The sequence below is a fragment of the Sparus aurata genome, chromosome 6 (genome assembly GCF_900880675.1).
Source record: "Sparus aurata chromosome 6, fSpaAur1.1, whole genome shotgun sequence".
Taxonomy (NCBI): Eukaryota; Metazoa; Chordata; class Actinopteri; order Spariformes; family Sparidae; genus Sparus; species Sparus aurata.
In genome coordinates this window covers 21,267,243-21,281,946 of record NC_044192.1, presented here as the reverse complement: position 1 = coordinate 21,281,946, position 14,704 = coordinate 21,267,243, and the positions used below count along the sequence as shown (strand labels likewise).

Sequence of the window (14,704 nt, the reverse complement as noted above, 5' to 3'; positions counted from 1 at the left end):
TGCAAGAGTCAGGTGATCTCTACTTTTATTTAAATTAAATCATAAAGGACTTTCAAAGCATTTTAATATTTACCAAAAACACTAACCTTTTTTTCTGAATTAGATTTTCGTCTCTCATTAATCACTATATATTCATAGGTGCTAGGCAGAAAAATGGAAGAAAAATATAGGCGCACAGTAGGTCAAACAGTACTAAAAGCATATCTAGGAATTGGTCGTAAACAGAAGTCAAGGCACAAACATACTGCAACAGACATGGAAATGGTACTATAAAAAGTGAGAGAATGTTAGGTACACACAAACTTTAAATATCAGTTAGAATTTCGCCATAATTTCCCCCTGCACGTGAAGCTTTTTTTTTTCTCTTTTCAAAGTTTTATTCTTTTTTATGATCATTTTGTAGGAATGTTAGATAATTTGTGCAGATTACAGAGCTAATATTTGCCTTGTTGACTCATGCAGAACAATATACGGTTTGGCTATGAATGATGAACTTATGTAAACATTAAATTAGAACAAAAAAGCACTTTCCTTTATCAATCATATCTTATGTCCATGCCTGTGCTTCAACTCTTAAAAAATAAGCTTCATGTGATTAAAAGTTTAATAATTTGCACATCAGAATTTCTAAAAGTAAGATGAATGCATTTATATAAAAAAGTTCTCCTTTGACTCCTCTAGTAAATTGAAAATAAAGAAGAAAGAACAAAAAAAAAAAAAAAGAAGAACAAAAATACAATAATAAATGTTGATTTGTGGTCATAGCCCAAAGAGTTAACAATACGAGTGACTGGATCAGCAATCGTTGAAATTCCACAAGGCTCGTCGGGTTTTCAGTCTCTTAGGTGTCTTTATAAAAAGCAGATCAAAGCAGAAATTGTGGTTGGCCAGTGCAGTCATTCATGATGTGTGTATATTCCCCTATATCTGTATGGTCACCGAACTGTTCAAGTAATCTGATGAAATACAAAAGAAAACAATCAGTCAGTTCAAACAGGCTTCATGTTATTCATGTTATAAAGCTGAACCACTCAGTCATTTCTCTAAACTCACCTTGACTCTTCCTCAGACAGGTTGTTAGAAGAGGCCGCAGTCCTTCAGGTTGTTCTTGATGATGACGTCAGTGACAGCGTCGAACACAAACTGCACGTTCTTGGTGTCGGTGGCGCACGTGAAGTGGGTGTAGATCTCCTTGGTGTCCTTCTTCTTGTTCAGATCCTCAAATTTGGTCTGGATGTAAGCCTGAGCCTCCTCATACTTGTTGGGGCCTGAGGGACAGGGAGTGATGAGGAGGAGTTAGAGGAGTGTGAGAGAATCTGCAGAGGGGATCATGAGATTTGATTTTCTTTCCCTGGTTTATGTTCATTTTAAGTTTTTTTTTTATATGAAGTGCTCTGTAAATGTCCTACACTGCAGTTCTATACAAATAAAGCTTGGTATTATTAGTTTTTCATTCAAGTCACAGAAAGCATTTGGCTTTTCAAACAACGCTGAGTAGAAACTCATGAATGCATTTTCTGAATCCTCAAAAGATCCTTCTAGCCATTTGGATGGAAAATATTATTTCATCTAGTTAGATTCATGATGAAAACAAAGATGGTAGCGCCGAATGTCAAAAGCATGATTTATACAATCTGAACCAGAATTACAAAACTTCTACCACCAGTTTTATATGTCTGTAATTCGGCTGCTTTGCAACACTTTACATTTATATACTATAAGCACGGGACTAGTATTACCTGGGGAACTCTTTTCATTTTGTAATAATTACAGATGTCTTCCGTGATCTTAATGTTGTGCAAATCTGCCACGGTCGTAATTGCTAAAGTAAAGAGGCAAAAACAAATAACCTGCCATATTTCACTAAACACAGGAGTCATTGGACAATATTAGTCAACAGCAGTCATCAGCTGTGCTGTGAGATTGCATACCGACATTTAAAATGAGTGATGACAGAGCAACAAAATGTTGTGATATTCAAGTGCAGCCACAAAGCTTCTGTTACTTTATCCAAATTAATTACAAATGTGTATTTATGCTTCTTACTAGGGGTGTCACCACTCTCAAAATCCACCATTTGATTTCATTTTCGATTTAAACATTTTTTCACAAGTGACTGCTTTGCTATTGTTAAACTTGGACTTTCATGCCCTAAACATCTTTTATGAGATGCACTTAAACGCTCCATGACGTCCACCTGGCTGCTAATGTCACCATTGCATTTTACTTTGACTGGCGAAATTAAAGGCTCATTTCAGTCAATTTTAGATTAGAAATGAAAACGTGACGACCGTACTTGTGACACATGCAGAGAGCAGGCAACACAACTGAAAATTTATATTATTCATTTTGCTGCTGAAGAATTAAAGCTCAGCTTCTAAAACATTGATGTTACCCAGAGCTCTGACATCATATCCATGTGCAAATGCGCCACAAGAAACACTGATGTGAGGGGGTCATTTAAAGATCACAAGGTCCCCTGGTTATACTAGTCTCATGTGTATTAATCTGAGCTCAATGTTGTGAAGATAATGAAATCATTTTAATTTTATGATTTATGCACATAAGAATAAAAGATGGCTACGTTGTTCTTTGTGAATTTTTTATGTATTTGTGCCTTAGTGTGTGCTTCGGCTGGTAGGGACACCCATCTGTTTGTATACATCTGTGCATTTGTATGGACAGGAGAAAAACATAATAAACATTTGTCAAAAAGTTGCTATTTTTTCTTGTGTTGTACAAAAAGAAAAAACTTAATTTCTGGCAAACTGGATTAAGCAACAGCTGCAACTAAAGAAAAAATTTTTATCTTGAGGCAAACAAAATACATTTTTCATCCAGATGGTTGAGTCTTTGGGGGTTTTGGAAAGAATTTGTTCAGCTACTTTATTGGTTTTTCGAAGAGAGCTGGGTGATTATTCAAAGAAATGGATGCTTATTTTTTAAATCGAACAGAATGGCAATACAAGATGGGCACACAATAGGGATAAGCATTGTTATATGATTTTGTTTAAGGAGCAAAGACCATAAGTTGTTCTGAAATATGACCATATCACATCGTATCGACAAAATATTTGACTTGTTTTAAAGCGGTTTAATTTCAGACTGATTTTTACATTGTTAGGATATGTTCAATAAGAAACACAACTGAGGCTTTGTCTATATGCTGGCTGTGTCCTGTGCTTGTCTGAGATGTTCTGACTGTACCAGTGTACTCTGGGAAGCAGATGGTCAGAGGGCTGTGGGCGATCTTCTCCTCGAACAGGTCCTTCTTGTTGAGGAACAGGATGATGGACGTCTCTGTGAACCACTTGTTGTTGCAGATGGAGTCGAACAGCTTCATGCTCTCGTGCATCCGGTTCTGGGTGGGACGGGCACAAGAGGCAGAGATAAAGAGATTACTAGAGAGTACAACTAGGGCACATAGAGGAAATGAGTTCACTGGAAACCCCAATCTCTTTTTTTATTTAAATCAGCCTGGCAAATGGGCTCTAATGTGAACTCACCATCTCCTCATCCTCAGCCAGGACCAGGTCGTAAGCGCTCATGGCCACGCAGAAGATGATAGCCGTGACTCCCTCGAAGCAGTGGATCCACTTCTTCCTCTCTGACCGCTGGCCTCCAACGTCAAACATCCTGCACATTGACAAACAAGCTTTAACATGTTGTTTTTAACACTGACAGACAAGATTAACAGCTTCAAGGTCTCCCCCCTCTCTCACTCCAGTGAACATGTCTCTGCCTCGCCCCCTCTCTCCACTGTACAGGCCTTGTCATTTTCCTGGCATTTGTTGGCATTTTGGTTCGCTGCAGTTGCTGTGGCAACAGGTGGCCTTATAATGGGGTGAGGCATCGTCTGCTCCAGTGAAAAACATGCTCACTCTCTGCGTACTTCAAGTCAACCTCAAAATAATAAACAATACTACTACATAACAGGCGGTCTTCAGACAGGTTGAGGCATGGAGACCCTCCGACGACTTATTCATGAAAAAAAAGATTGACGAGAGAGGGCGGACTGACGACATTTAAGCTGCCAGCAACCATTTTTAGCATAGCACAAATTGTCATGACACTACACTCAATTGCTAAGCAGTTTTCACTTTGCAGAATTTGGTTCATTGGAACCGACCTTTGAGTATCGCAGACAGCCCAGCTTCAGGCTGAGTAAGCACAAGTCATTATAACAGTGACACACTTTAGACTGTTTACCTCAGCGGTGCGCGCATCGTCTCCAATGCTGCTTACATAAGCTCAATATATCACAGCAGCACAGCACTGAAGAGCTGCTGAGGGTAAACATATGCCGGTTGGATTTGATTTATGTTGTCCAAAGAGAAGTAAAATTAATCAAAGGAGGCAAATGTAAGACTTAAAAATTCGACATGGAACTCAGCCGGCTTGGAACACACACACACACACGCACACGCACACGCACACACACACACACACACACACTTTCATTTCCACTGCCTTGATAGAGCAGTTTAAGTCTGACTGAAAGCGTTTTAGATTTCACTATTTCTAAATCTTTTGTAGTGACGAATGTCTCGGTAAGATATTAATGTGTTTGTGAGGGACGACTACAATCATCAGGTTTCGTATCACAATGAGGAATATACCACTATCAGAATGACATTTACATTGTGAATAAAGGGACAATTTATTTATTAAGTATGAGTGTAGACTGGCATTAAAGATAACAAACTGAAGTGGTAATAACGTCTTTGTCTTCCATAATAATGAGACATTTTCTCGTTATCATTATTATGTATAACCTGGCTGTGATAATCACGCTAAAAACCCACACATATGTATAGTTAGTGTGGGATAACAACTTTGTGTGTGAGCAACATGTACAAATTCCCCACTGTAACAGTATTGAGTGGGATGAGCTGTTTGGGTTAAAGATGTCTCAAGTTCTGAAATGAGACAGCAACTTCTCAAGAACCCTACAAATCGGAAAAACAAATGTTTTACTTTCCGTGAACTTTATTGACTTTCCAAAATGAGGGAAACATTGTGTGCTGGCAAACACAAAGAATGGTTAATCGTATACATAAAAGCACAATTTATATGCGACTCTCAGATTAGTCATCCTCGGTTGGAGAAATCCTCAAATGACAGCTGTTATTGTCAAAACACAGTTTCACTTTTTGGATTTTTTGATTGCTTTTATATAAAAGTTTAAAATCTGAATATCTTTAAATTACACTGTGATGGGTTCAGAAAGTTGTGGAGATCACAACAGGTTTCACAGTATTCCTCTCTGATGCATTTATAATAATGTTTATTGTGTCAAAATGTTTCAGGTAACCATTCAAACAATTTAAACTAAAAGCTGTTGATGTGGTGAGAATAAGCCTTATAAAAAAAATAGCTGTCACCGGCTGAGCTGAATCGGGATGATATTTTGATCAGTTTTGTCTTACTTATCTAAAAAAAAAACCCACACAATTAAATACACTTTTTTTCCTCTGCTGTGTGAAACTACACCACTGCCTCTTTTGATTGAATAGTATAGTACAGCATAGTATATAAGTGTGTAAATACAGCACTAAATTGTCTAAGGGGGCCCACCAACTGAGCAAATTAGAGCGTTAAATGAAATGGTGAGCTGCACAATATAACCTAACGTGGCGACTGCACCTTTAACAATTTTGAAAAACCTTTCACAAATGAGCTTCTGCAGTTGAGATAAGTTTTTTAGAGTGGGATCTTACTTGAAGTGCAGGTCCTTGAAGGTGAAATGCGTTTCCACGATGCCGGTGGTCTTCACTCGGGTCCGCAGCACGTCTTGCTGTGTGGGGATGTAATCTGGCTTGGCTATCCTCTCCAGGTCGTTCAGGTAGCTGATTGGAACACAGACATAAACAATACATTTTAAATTAAGGGCGCTGCTCTGTAACCTCAAAGAGTGAGCAGATCTTGAGCTGTTGTATTTCAGAGAAGGTCACAAATCAATCCAACTTGTGACATGTTACAAATTGTTTTTAAATCTTCAGCATGTCTTTATAAATAATACTCAAATCTTATTTTCCATGTGCATCCTAAGGATAGCAATATGGATGAAGCGTGGTAAAGAATACATGTGGTAGTTGTAGTGTTAAATCTAACATGATCATGTGTGCTCAGAGACATAAAAAATTATTCCTGCCAAAGGACACTGAGATTCATATCTTTTTATATCCACTTGCACACTCTAACAAAAACAGTGATTTTTGGTGACCAATGATTTAGCCACTACAGTGTAACAAAGGATTTTTAATACTTCCTCCTAATTTTGACTTTCTGTGACTTTTGTTCAAATCCAGAGCTGTAACAATGAGTTGACTGAAAGAAAACACCAATTGCCAACTATTTTGATTATTGATTAATTGTTTCAGTCATTTTTTAAGCAAAAATGTCAATCACTTTTTGGTTCCAGCTTCTTAAATGTAAGCATTTGCTGCTTTTCTTTTTCATTAACGACTGTATATGAACAGTCTGTGGGCTTTGGTTGAACCAAAGAAGCAATGTGAAGTTGTCACATTGGGCTGTGTGATAATTATAATGAGCATCTGCGCAATATCATAGCCCATGATTTCCGAAAATATACTATGTCAACTAGTGATATCAGCACAAGAACTGTTGAGGAATATTTAGACAATTGTTTTTGTCATTTTTGCGTGTATTATTTTTGCTCCGTGGCTGAGACACTAACTATTAACCTAAAACTTTTACTCTTAAACACAAAAGGCAAGTCCACTTTAAGAAACAATTATTGTTCATATACTTAAAATGGACGGAGAAACCTAACGCAGACAAGTCAGCTTACGGTTTTTAGGTGATACGCCATGTTTGTAGTCGAGCTGTGATATACAAACGGTTGCTTGCAAACTTTGCATTCAACTTTTTTTCCATTTTTATAAAATGCTACCACACTGCTGATGTGACATTTGACATGGTAGAATAGGAATGACTGTAAATGAAACGCTTAAAAAAATAAATATTTAACAAACCACCAGACCTAGGCCTTCTAGTCTGTTTGTCTGTAGTGGGTTGGGCTAATCCAAGATAGTGAAAACAAGGGGGGTGTTCTAAAGACACACTGTTACCTGTGAAACAAGGGTGCTCCGAAAACACCCCCATTAGCACTTGGTACTTTCCTCCTGATGAAGTCAAATATGCCATATGCAGGACACACAGCATTGGGAAGGAGAGGACCCGCTGCGTGTTTATGCACTGCCATAGCAGCATGTAATTAACATGCCAAAAATCGACCAATCAGAATTTTGGTCGAGCCAGAACGTATCGACCAATAAATCGACCAGTCGACTAGGAGATTACAGCCCTAATAATGAGCATTTTTCAGTTTTTCTTTTCAGTTTATAGACAATTTATAAACTATTAGTCATTACATAGTTGCAGGCTTATTGAAATCCCCTGATAAACTATGATAAGTGACATCAAAAGGGCGGCCACAACACGGTACCAAATTCAGTGTTAGAATATTTATTCAGATTCCTTCTTTAGCTGGAAAGAAGGAATCTGGAGAGTTGTGTTGACATTCTGCTCCTCCATAATTTGCATTGTTTTGAATCTTTTAAGAGGAAGCTGTGTGTGTGTGTGTGTGTGTGTGTGTGTGTGTGTGTGTGAGAAAGAGTGAGAGTGAGAGAGCGAGAGAGAGCATTTATGCCAAACATGGCCAAATAAAGCAATCTGACTTCCCAGGCCAGCATGCCTTAACCCTGATAAAAGCCCAAAATTCAAAACCATTATCAACTGTTACTCATAAAATGTTACCATGGGAGACACAATAAAGTATTTTTCACCACAATATCCATCTGCATAAATCGTAAAAAATCTGTGTTGTGTAACAACTGAGTGTAATCCCATCCATTCCACGGCCCTGGTGTAGATATTAGAGCGTCCACAGCATGACCTCACACCACGTGTTCAATCAGACAGTTCAATCATAATCCTGCTCCCCCACTGAGGTTTAGGCTGCTTTTGTAGTCCGCACATCAGATATTGTAACCCTGCATAATTTTGCCAGTGGATTTATACACCTCAAAGATTAATTGAATCTGGTTGGTTTAGATTTGAATAAAAGAAGGTAATCGAGTGTAGTGTCACCCGAGTATTGTTAATGGAGTAAGAACAGTTGCTATATAAGCTTTAACAACTCCGGCATGTTTATTTTTGTAAGTTGAGTAAATGATTATCAGGTACAGTCACCAGTGTGAAACAGTACAGTCTTAACACAGTGTGCAGAGAGAGGTTGGCACATTTTTATGCATTATTTTTGGGAAAGTGTTGTTTCCTCAAATAATGGCAGCTGGAGCCATTATTTTTCAGAATGTGTGGTACATATTCCTTTCTTAAAACCATTTCGAGAGAGTGTGAGAGCTGTGCCATCTCTCTTTCTCTCTCTCTCTATTTATCTTCTTCCTTTTGCTGGCTCTCAGCAGGTACTCAGACATGGATTATGGTCTAGTGCCAGACTCATTCAGTCAGCTCTTATATCAACTGGCTCTTTCAGTGCTCTGCAAAGCCGTGATGAAACACTGTACATTGTCCACTCGTGCGCTTCCTGGTCGACTCAGTGCACTGAGGCAGGGATGGAGAAGTTATGATTATCCTGGCCAACACAAACAGAGAACAATGCTACTCCCCCTGCAAGTTAAACAGTGCCTTGATGCAAAGCAATCATTTGTGAAACACTTAATGCTCTTGTGGCAGTTTAGACATTCTGGAGGTGTCACAGTATTATCAAAGGCCTTGTGTATTCAACAGAGATCAGTGCAACTACTTCCTCCAACTGCTCGTGAACGCAGGCTGAGACTCTGTTTTCTCAGGGGCGCCCTTGTAGGAGCAGCAAGATATCTCGAGGGTCAGAGTGATAGCCCCCTCTCACCTCCAACGAGCAGCCTCTCACAATTACCTCATGCTTCGGTGTTATCATATTGGAACATTATAACAATGTGGCCGACAAATGGAGGACTCAGAGATGAGGGTAATTGAGGTAGACCTGAGCAGAGAGGCTGAGGTTGCTGTGTCATTGCAGATTTACAACGCGACTGCTCTAAAAAGGGAAAGCCACTGCTTAAACAAACTGTAATGTCTCCTCTATTAATAACCCAAGCTCCTCTTTATGGGGGGCACTTCCACAACCACTGAGAGGATGCAGAGAAAATGTAGTGTGGTGTCATATTAACAATATATAAAGTAAAGAATGGGCCGTATGGCCAACGCAACACTTGGCAAGAGCAAGTTGTATGTACATTAAAGATGAGCTTAGGTTCGAAACGCAGGGTCAACGATTCAATGTTTTTAAAGACTATCCTCACACGTCCTGCTCTGCTCCTCAGACTAAAACATCACTTAAAGTAACCAAATAACTCTTGCTGAAAGATATTGGGATCAGGCTGCTCTATAAAGAGACGTGTGGAAAAAACGAAAGTGTGTCATTTTATGTAAGTTAGTTACTCACTAGGCCGCAGAGTCATTAAGCTGGTACTCTCGAGCCCGTGTAAAGCAGCTCTGGACGCCACCGTCGGCCCACAGTCGTTGGATGACGTTGGACAGTTCTTCTGGCAGGATGCCCTGCTCCTCTGCTGCTGCCGACAGGGCAAACAGTTGGCGGGCATCATCCTGACAAAAGAGGGACACACATCATTAGATAGAGAAGGTCTTTTAGAAAAAGATATCAAGGTTATTAACGCTCATTTTATTTTACTAGACAAAGCTAAGAAACACTGCAGTTTAATTATTTAGGACTTCCTTTATACATGGATAACATTCCACTTGTATTCTACTTCCGAGACCCAGTAATGGTGAGCCTGAGTGTATTTTATTTCAACAAATATGATATTGAGAGGTCAGAATGCGGCAAAAGGACTGAAAAAATTATTAAATGTGATTAATTTAAATAAACTTTAGCTTACTGTGATGATCGTTACCAGATGTAAACACTTTTTCAGCTTTTATTGTATATCATGAACTTATATAAATGTTGTTATCTTGGCTAACAGAGACAGAGGTTCTTGGAAAGTAATCAGCAAAACACAACACAAACTGAGCTGAGATTCACTGAACTAGAAGTTTTCTGCACAAACTTGTCTGGACAACAGAAACAGGATATAGTGAATGCTCGTCAGCCAGCTGCTCTTGTCAACATACAAACTGTAGCTGGCTGTTGTTGTGGGTGCAGTCTGTGCTTGTGGTAACTGATGCTTTTTATAAACAGTTATCTCAGTCATTTTTGCTTAGAATTTGCAGATACGAACTACAACTACTGGGAACTGCTTTTTCCATGACGGAAAGAAAAACAGCCGTTTTCCTTCCCTGGTTATGTAATATGAAGGTCCTTCAGCCCTCCAACACCATACAAGTCAGATTTGACATGTCTGATGGCTAACTTTAAGGAGATATGCTTTCTCAACCATTCAGACTGCATAAAAGAGACCTGAAGAAACAGAGTACACCATACAGTGAGGTGTACTATGACCAGATACTGTGGCAGATTGGCTCTGGGCCATCACACAGCCATTTATCATAGAGCTTAGAACTGTAATGAGTCCATCTATTCAGGTGCAGTGGCCTGGAAAATCAGACAGTACATTGAGATTCACACAAATATGCCTTTACTACCCAGAGACACATGTGTTAAGTGAGCAGTGAAGCTTAGTTCTGCCTTTGATCCCACATAAACATGTTTTTAACATTGTTTCTGGTTCTTAATGTCTTACTCAAGAACAGGTTAAGATTGCTGGTTGCTGTTGACTGACTAAACAAAATCTAGGAGATTCTGGTTGTGAGCAAGTTCTTTTATACTAAAGGAATTCTCCCTTAGCCGATCCATTTTAAGGGGACTGTTTTTTCCATACATGCAACATTGGTGTTCACCTTTTGAGCTTTCGCAGTATTTGAACTTGAACTTCGAAATCAGCCACCAATCAGATGTACTACTGATGTTATTGGATTCATGTGTAAACAATCAAAGTTAGTGCAATAGAAGGTCATCGTCCATAGATTACATCATCTTCATCGTACCACTCTGGCCCTTTGTGTTTAACAACAGCCGACCTTAACTTTTTATGTTATCTATTAAAAGCAAACTTTCATATATCAGTTAACCATTGGCTGGCCCTCCATTTAAGCTGTAGGTCACAGTAAGCTTGCAGTGCTTTACTGTGCATCACATGGTAGTAATTAAATTCCCTTGCTATAGCAGCAAACGCAGTTTTATATGGACGTCAGCAGAACAGAAATGCAGGCCACCAGAGCTTTCTCCTACCTCCGCTCTCCTTGACCAGCCTAAATAACAGGCCTTGGGTTAACCTTCGAAGGCAGTAGTTACAATCAAGTTTTGGCAGGGCAATTCTGAAGCTAGAAGTCCCAACTTTGGTATCTTAAACTCACATGGACACATGTAACCTGCATGTTTTAAAAGGTGGCTGCTCTGATGTAAAATCAATTGTGTAAAAATCCAACATGACCTAGCTAGACAAATCGCATGGCATTGGCAGAGATATTGCACTAAACCAACTAGTATTTGGTTACCTAACGTTTGCAGTCATTGTCATGTTTGGTAAACACAAAAAGCAGCTTGTTCCCTACTGAATGTATAAATAAAGAGATTCAGTCACACACTGGTTTTGAATGCTGACTGCATTCTTTCTGGCTATTAGAAAATATTGTCTTTTTAATTGAAATCTGTGAAATGCTCAAGGGTACTCGGAGCACTCTGTAGGCTACTGCAGCAGGGAAAAGGTGAGACTCATAAACTAATTCACAAAACACTGATCTGTCCAGCTGGACCTGTCACGCGGAGCTAGCTACTTTGTAAGAGCTGACCCTGACATACTATAAACCAGGTGGGGAAAAACGCTCTTTCTAGAAAAAGATCTGCAGAAAGCATGTTTTATTATTTCTTCCAATTTAGCACAATTAAAAGCCTGAGGTCTGATTTCCTGATGTTGTATTTACAAACTAAGAAACATGGATTCTGGTTATTAGCAAGTTGAAATATGCACATTAAGATGAATTGTTGGACTGTGAGAAAGAAATGACAACACCACCGTGTCCTTTTCTATGCATTTCCTTTCCTTTCAAGTGTACTTTGATGTAGGAGGTAACAGATTGCTTCAATGTCTAAACTAAATTATCTCTCAAACAGAATATATGATTCATATTTGTGTGTGAGAAAAATGAATCATTATTTTCTTCTCTCATGAGTAATGCCTGAGTGACTATATTTCTGTGATCTTATCATCTCCCTGGGTGGTGCCGCGATTACAGGCAGTGCTTTACCGTTTCTTTTAACAGCACATGCAAACAGACAGACAGACAGACAGACATTACACTGCAGGAGTCCATCTTCAGCATCTGCTACCCAGAGTTGATTTCTTGTACAATCTGTCACATGGCACTCAAGAGAAATTCTGGAGCCTCATGAACTCCGCAGCCTCTAATCCTCAAGGCTAGATATGGGTGGTTAGGATGGAGGCAGAGTGGAGATTTTGGTGGTGATTAGGAGAGATGATATCACCGAGATGAGTGCAGCCATTTTACACTCTACTTTAACAGAATTACACAAGGTTTTGTTAGTACCTTTAAGGTTTCAAATAGTCAGGTTTTCTAATGGTGTATGCTAACAGCAGCACAAGCCCCTTCTGCAAAAACACGGCCATTTTAGCTGCATGTCAGATATCATTTTACTGAAAAGGGTGAAAGTTTTTGTTTTTTTTGTCAGACACCTACCGCTCTTGTAGCTTCCTCATAGTCGATCTTAAGGTTGGCCATAGCTTTGATGATGGCCATAATGGACTGGATTGTGTTGCTGTAGACAACTGCTCTGTACTGCTTACACTCATCTTCTGAGTATCCATCCTCATGGATAATCCTGAAAACAGATAGCAGAGGGAGGGGAAGGGTAGAAAAATGAATTGATGAAAATCACAATGCGACACATCAAATATGATCAAACATTTACATACACTGATGCAATAATAATAAAAACAAAATAAAGTAATTTCATCTCTTCATTCACTGTTAATCTTCTGGAGACTAGAAGCGATCGTGCATAAAAGATCATGCAGTTTAACATAGTGATTTGTGTACTAAAGATACAAATACAGCATCATCTATCATAGAGTATCAGGTAAAGCTGCAATGATTAGTTGATTAATCAAATAATCAATCAAAAGAAATTAATCGCTATTTTTTTTAACTGTTTTGTTGAATTGTCATTTTCCTCGAAAGAAAGACAAACATTTGCTGGTTCCAGCTTCTTAAACGTAAGAAACTGCTGCCTTTCTTTGTCATTCATAATAGCAAATGGAGAGTCTTTTGATTTTATACTGTAGGTTGAACAAAAAAAGCAATGTGAAGATGTCACCTGGGCTTTTCTGGAAAATTGCCCAATTTTATTTTACAAGATGACATCACCTAGTATGCAACCAACAAAGCCAACACAAGCTGAAACTTGCAAATGTCCTGACCACAATGAGAAACAGGCTCAATAGAGATCAAAATAGTTACAAAACTATACGTCAACACAGTGAAAATATCTACCTATAAAATAAAACCACAGAATATAATATTACAGCCTGAGGAATGTATGATAAGAAAAATGAATTGATAAAGGAGCATCTTTGAAATCAAACCTACAGTCTTGGAAAGAAGATAAGCTGATATGTATTGTGCTTGTTTATTGTTGGGCAACAGGTGCTAATGGAGACTTGCCAAATGTTTCATTCCATTGTTAAAATGTTGTCCAATATTTATTAACATACACCTGATCTAAGATAATATACTTTATATTTCATTGATATTCAATTAGATCCATCACAGGCGATCCAGTCCTGCATGTGTGTGATTACAAATCCCTGCTAAGTTGCAGTGCTGGGAAAATTCATCCGTTTTCTATCTCTCAGCTAGAGGACACTAAAACAAATATTTACTTGCAGTTGGAGCTGTGGTAAGGGACGGAGAGAAAGAGGCATGTGGTTGAGAAAGCAAGAGGTTGAGACAGAGGCTGCTGGGCTGGAAACCAAACAGAACCGTCTCCTCTGGCCTGTCACAGCCCAGAGACCAGAGCCACGCAGCCAGGGAGCTCAGTGGTTGTGTGATGTGCTGAATGGGGCCTCATTAAAATTCAAGTGAGCCCACTGTGAAACACTGCGAGTCACAGCCAAGAGGACTAAAAACCCACAGTGTTTTCCCCTGATCCAAACAATAGTTTCGCTAATTTCATAAAAATCATTTTTGACTGACATGATTGTGAACAGGCTTTGTGTGAAAAGGCACTATTCAAATAGTTATTTTACTGTGATCTAACGTTGGGGTGGCACATGTGGACACAAAGTGTTGATCGCTCTTTGTTATTACAGGAAATTGTTATTAGAGGAATTGCACACCTTCTTTACTGCAGATTTTAACTGGGCCTATCAGAATTCACGTGGTGTCTCGTGCAACAATTATCAGTGAGATCCATTGTTGATATATCTATAAGTACAGCAGGGAGTACTCAAACATCCCTGAGGCACAATGGTTTAAAATAATTTTAATGATAGACAACAGTGTTTGTAAATTCAAACATGCAAATCATTCTGACTCTGGCGAATATCTAGAACAATAAAGACAATTTTAAAGCTGTGCAAAAGGAATTTAAGTGAGTGAGACTCATTTGGCAACCAATTATAGGAAACCAGTCTGGCTA

The 14,704-nt window shown here is 38.9% G+C and overlaps 1 protein-coding gene across 2 annotated transcripts in view; it reads right to left on the bottom strand.

Annotated features, from left to right (window-relative positions):
- LOC115583452 (guanine nucleotide-binding protein G(i) subunit alpha-2) overlaps positions 1-14,704 on the bottom strand; it is a 63,337-nt gene continuing 48,633 nt past the window's right edge. For both annotated transcript variants that reach the window (XM_030420319.1, XM_030420320.1), the window contains exons 3-9: positions 12,745-12,886; positions 9,473-9,633; positions 5,721-5,849; positions 3,507-3,636; positions 3,208-3,361; positions 1,054-1,268; positions 1-956 (exon numbers count right to left, since the gene is read on the bottom strand). In XM_030420319.1, the coding sequence (XP_030276179.1) occupies positions 1,078-1,268; positions 3,208-3,361; positions 3,507-3,636; positions 5,721-5,849; positions 9,473-9,633; positions 12,745-12,886 (907 nt within the window). In that variant the 3' untranslated portion in view covers positions 1-956; positions 1,054-1,077. The remainder of the gene's footprint in view (positions 957-1,053; positions 1,269-3,207; positions 3,362-3,506; positions 3,637-5,720; positions 5,850-9,472; positions 9,634-12,744; positions 12,887-14,704) is intronic.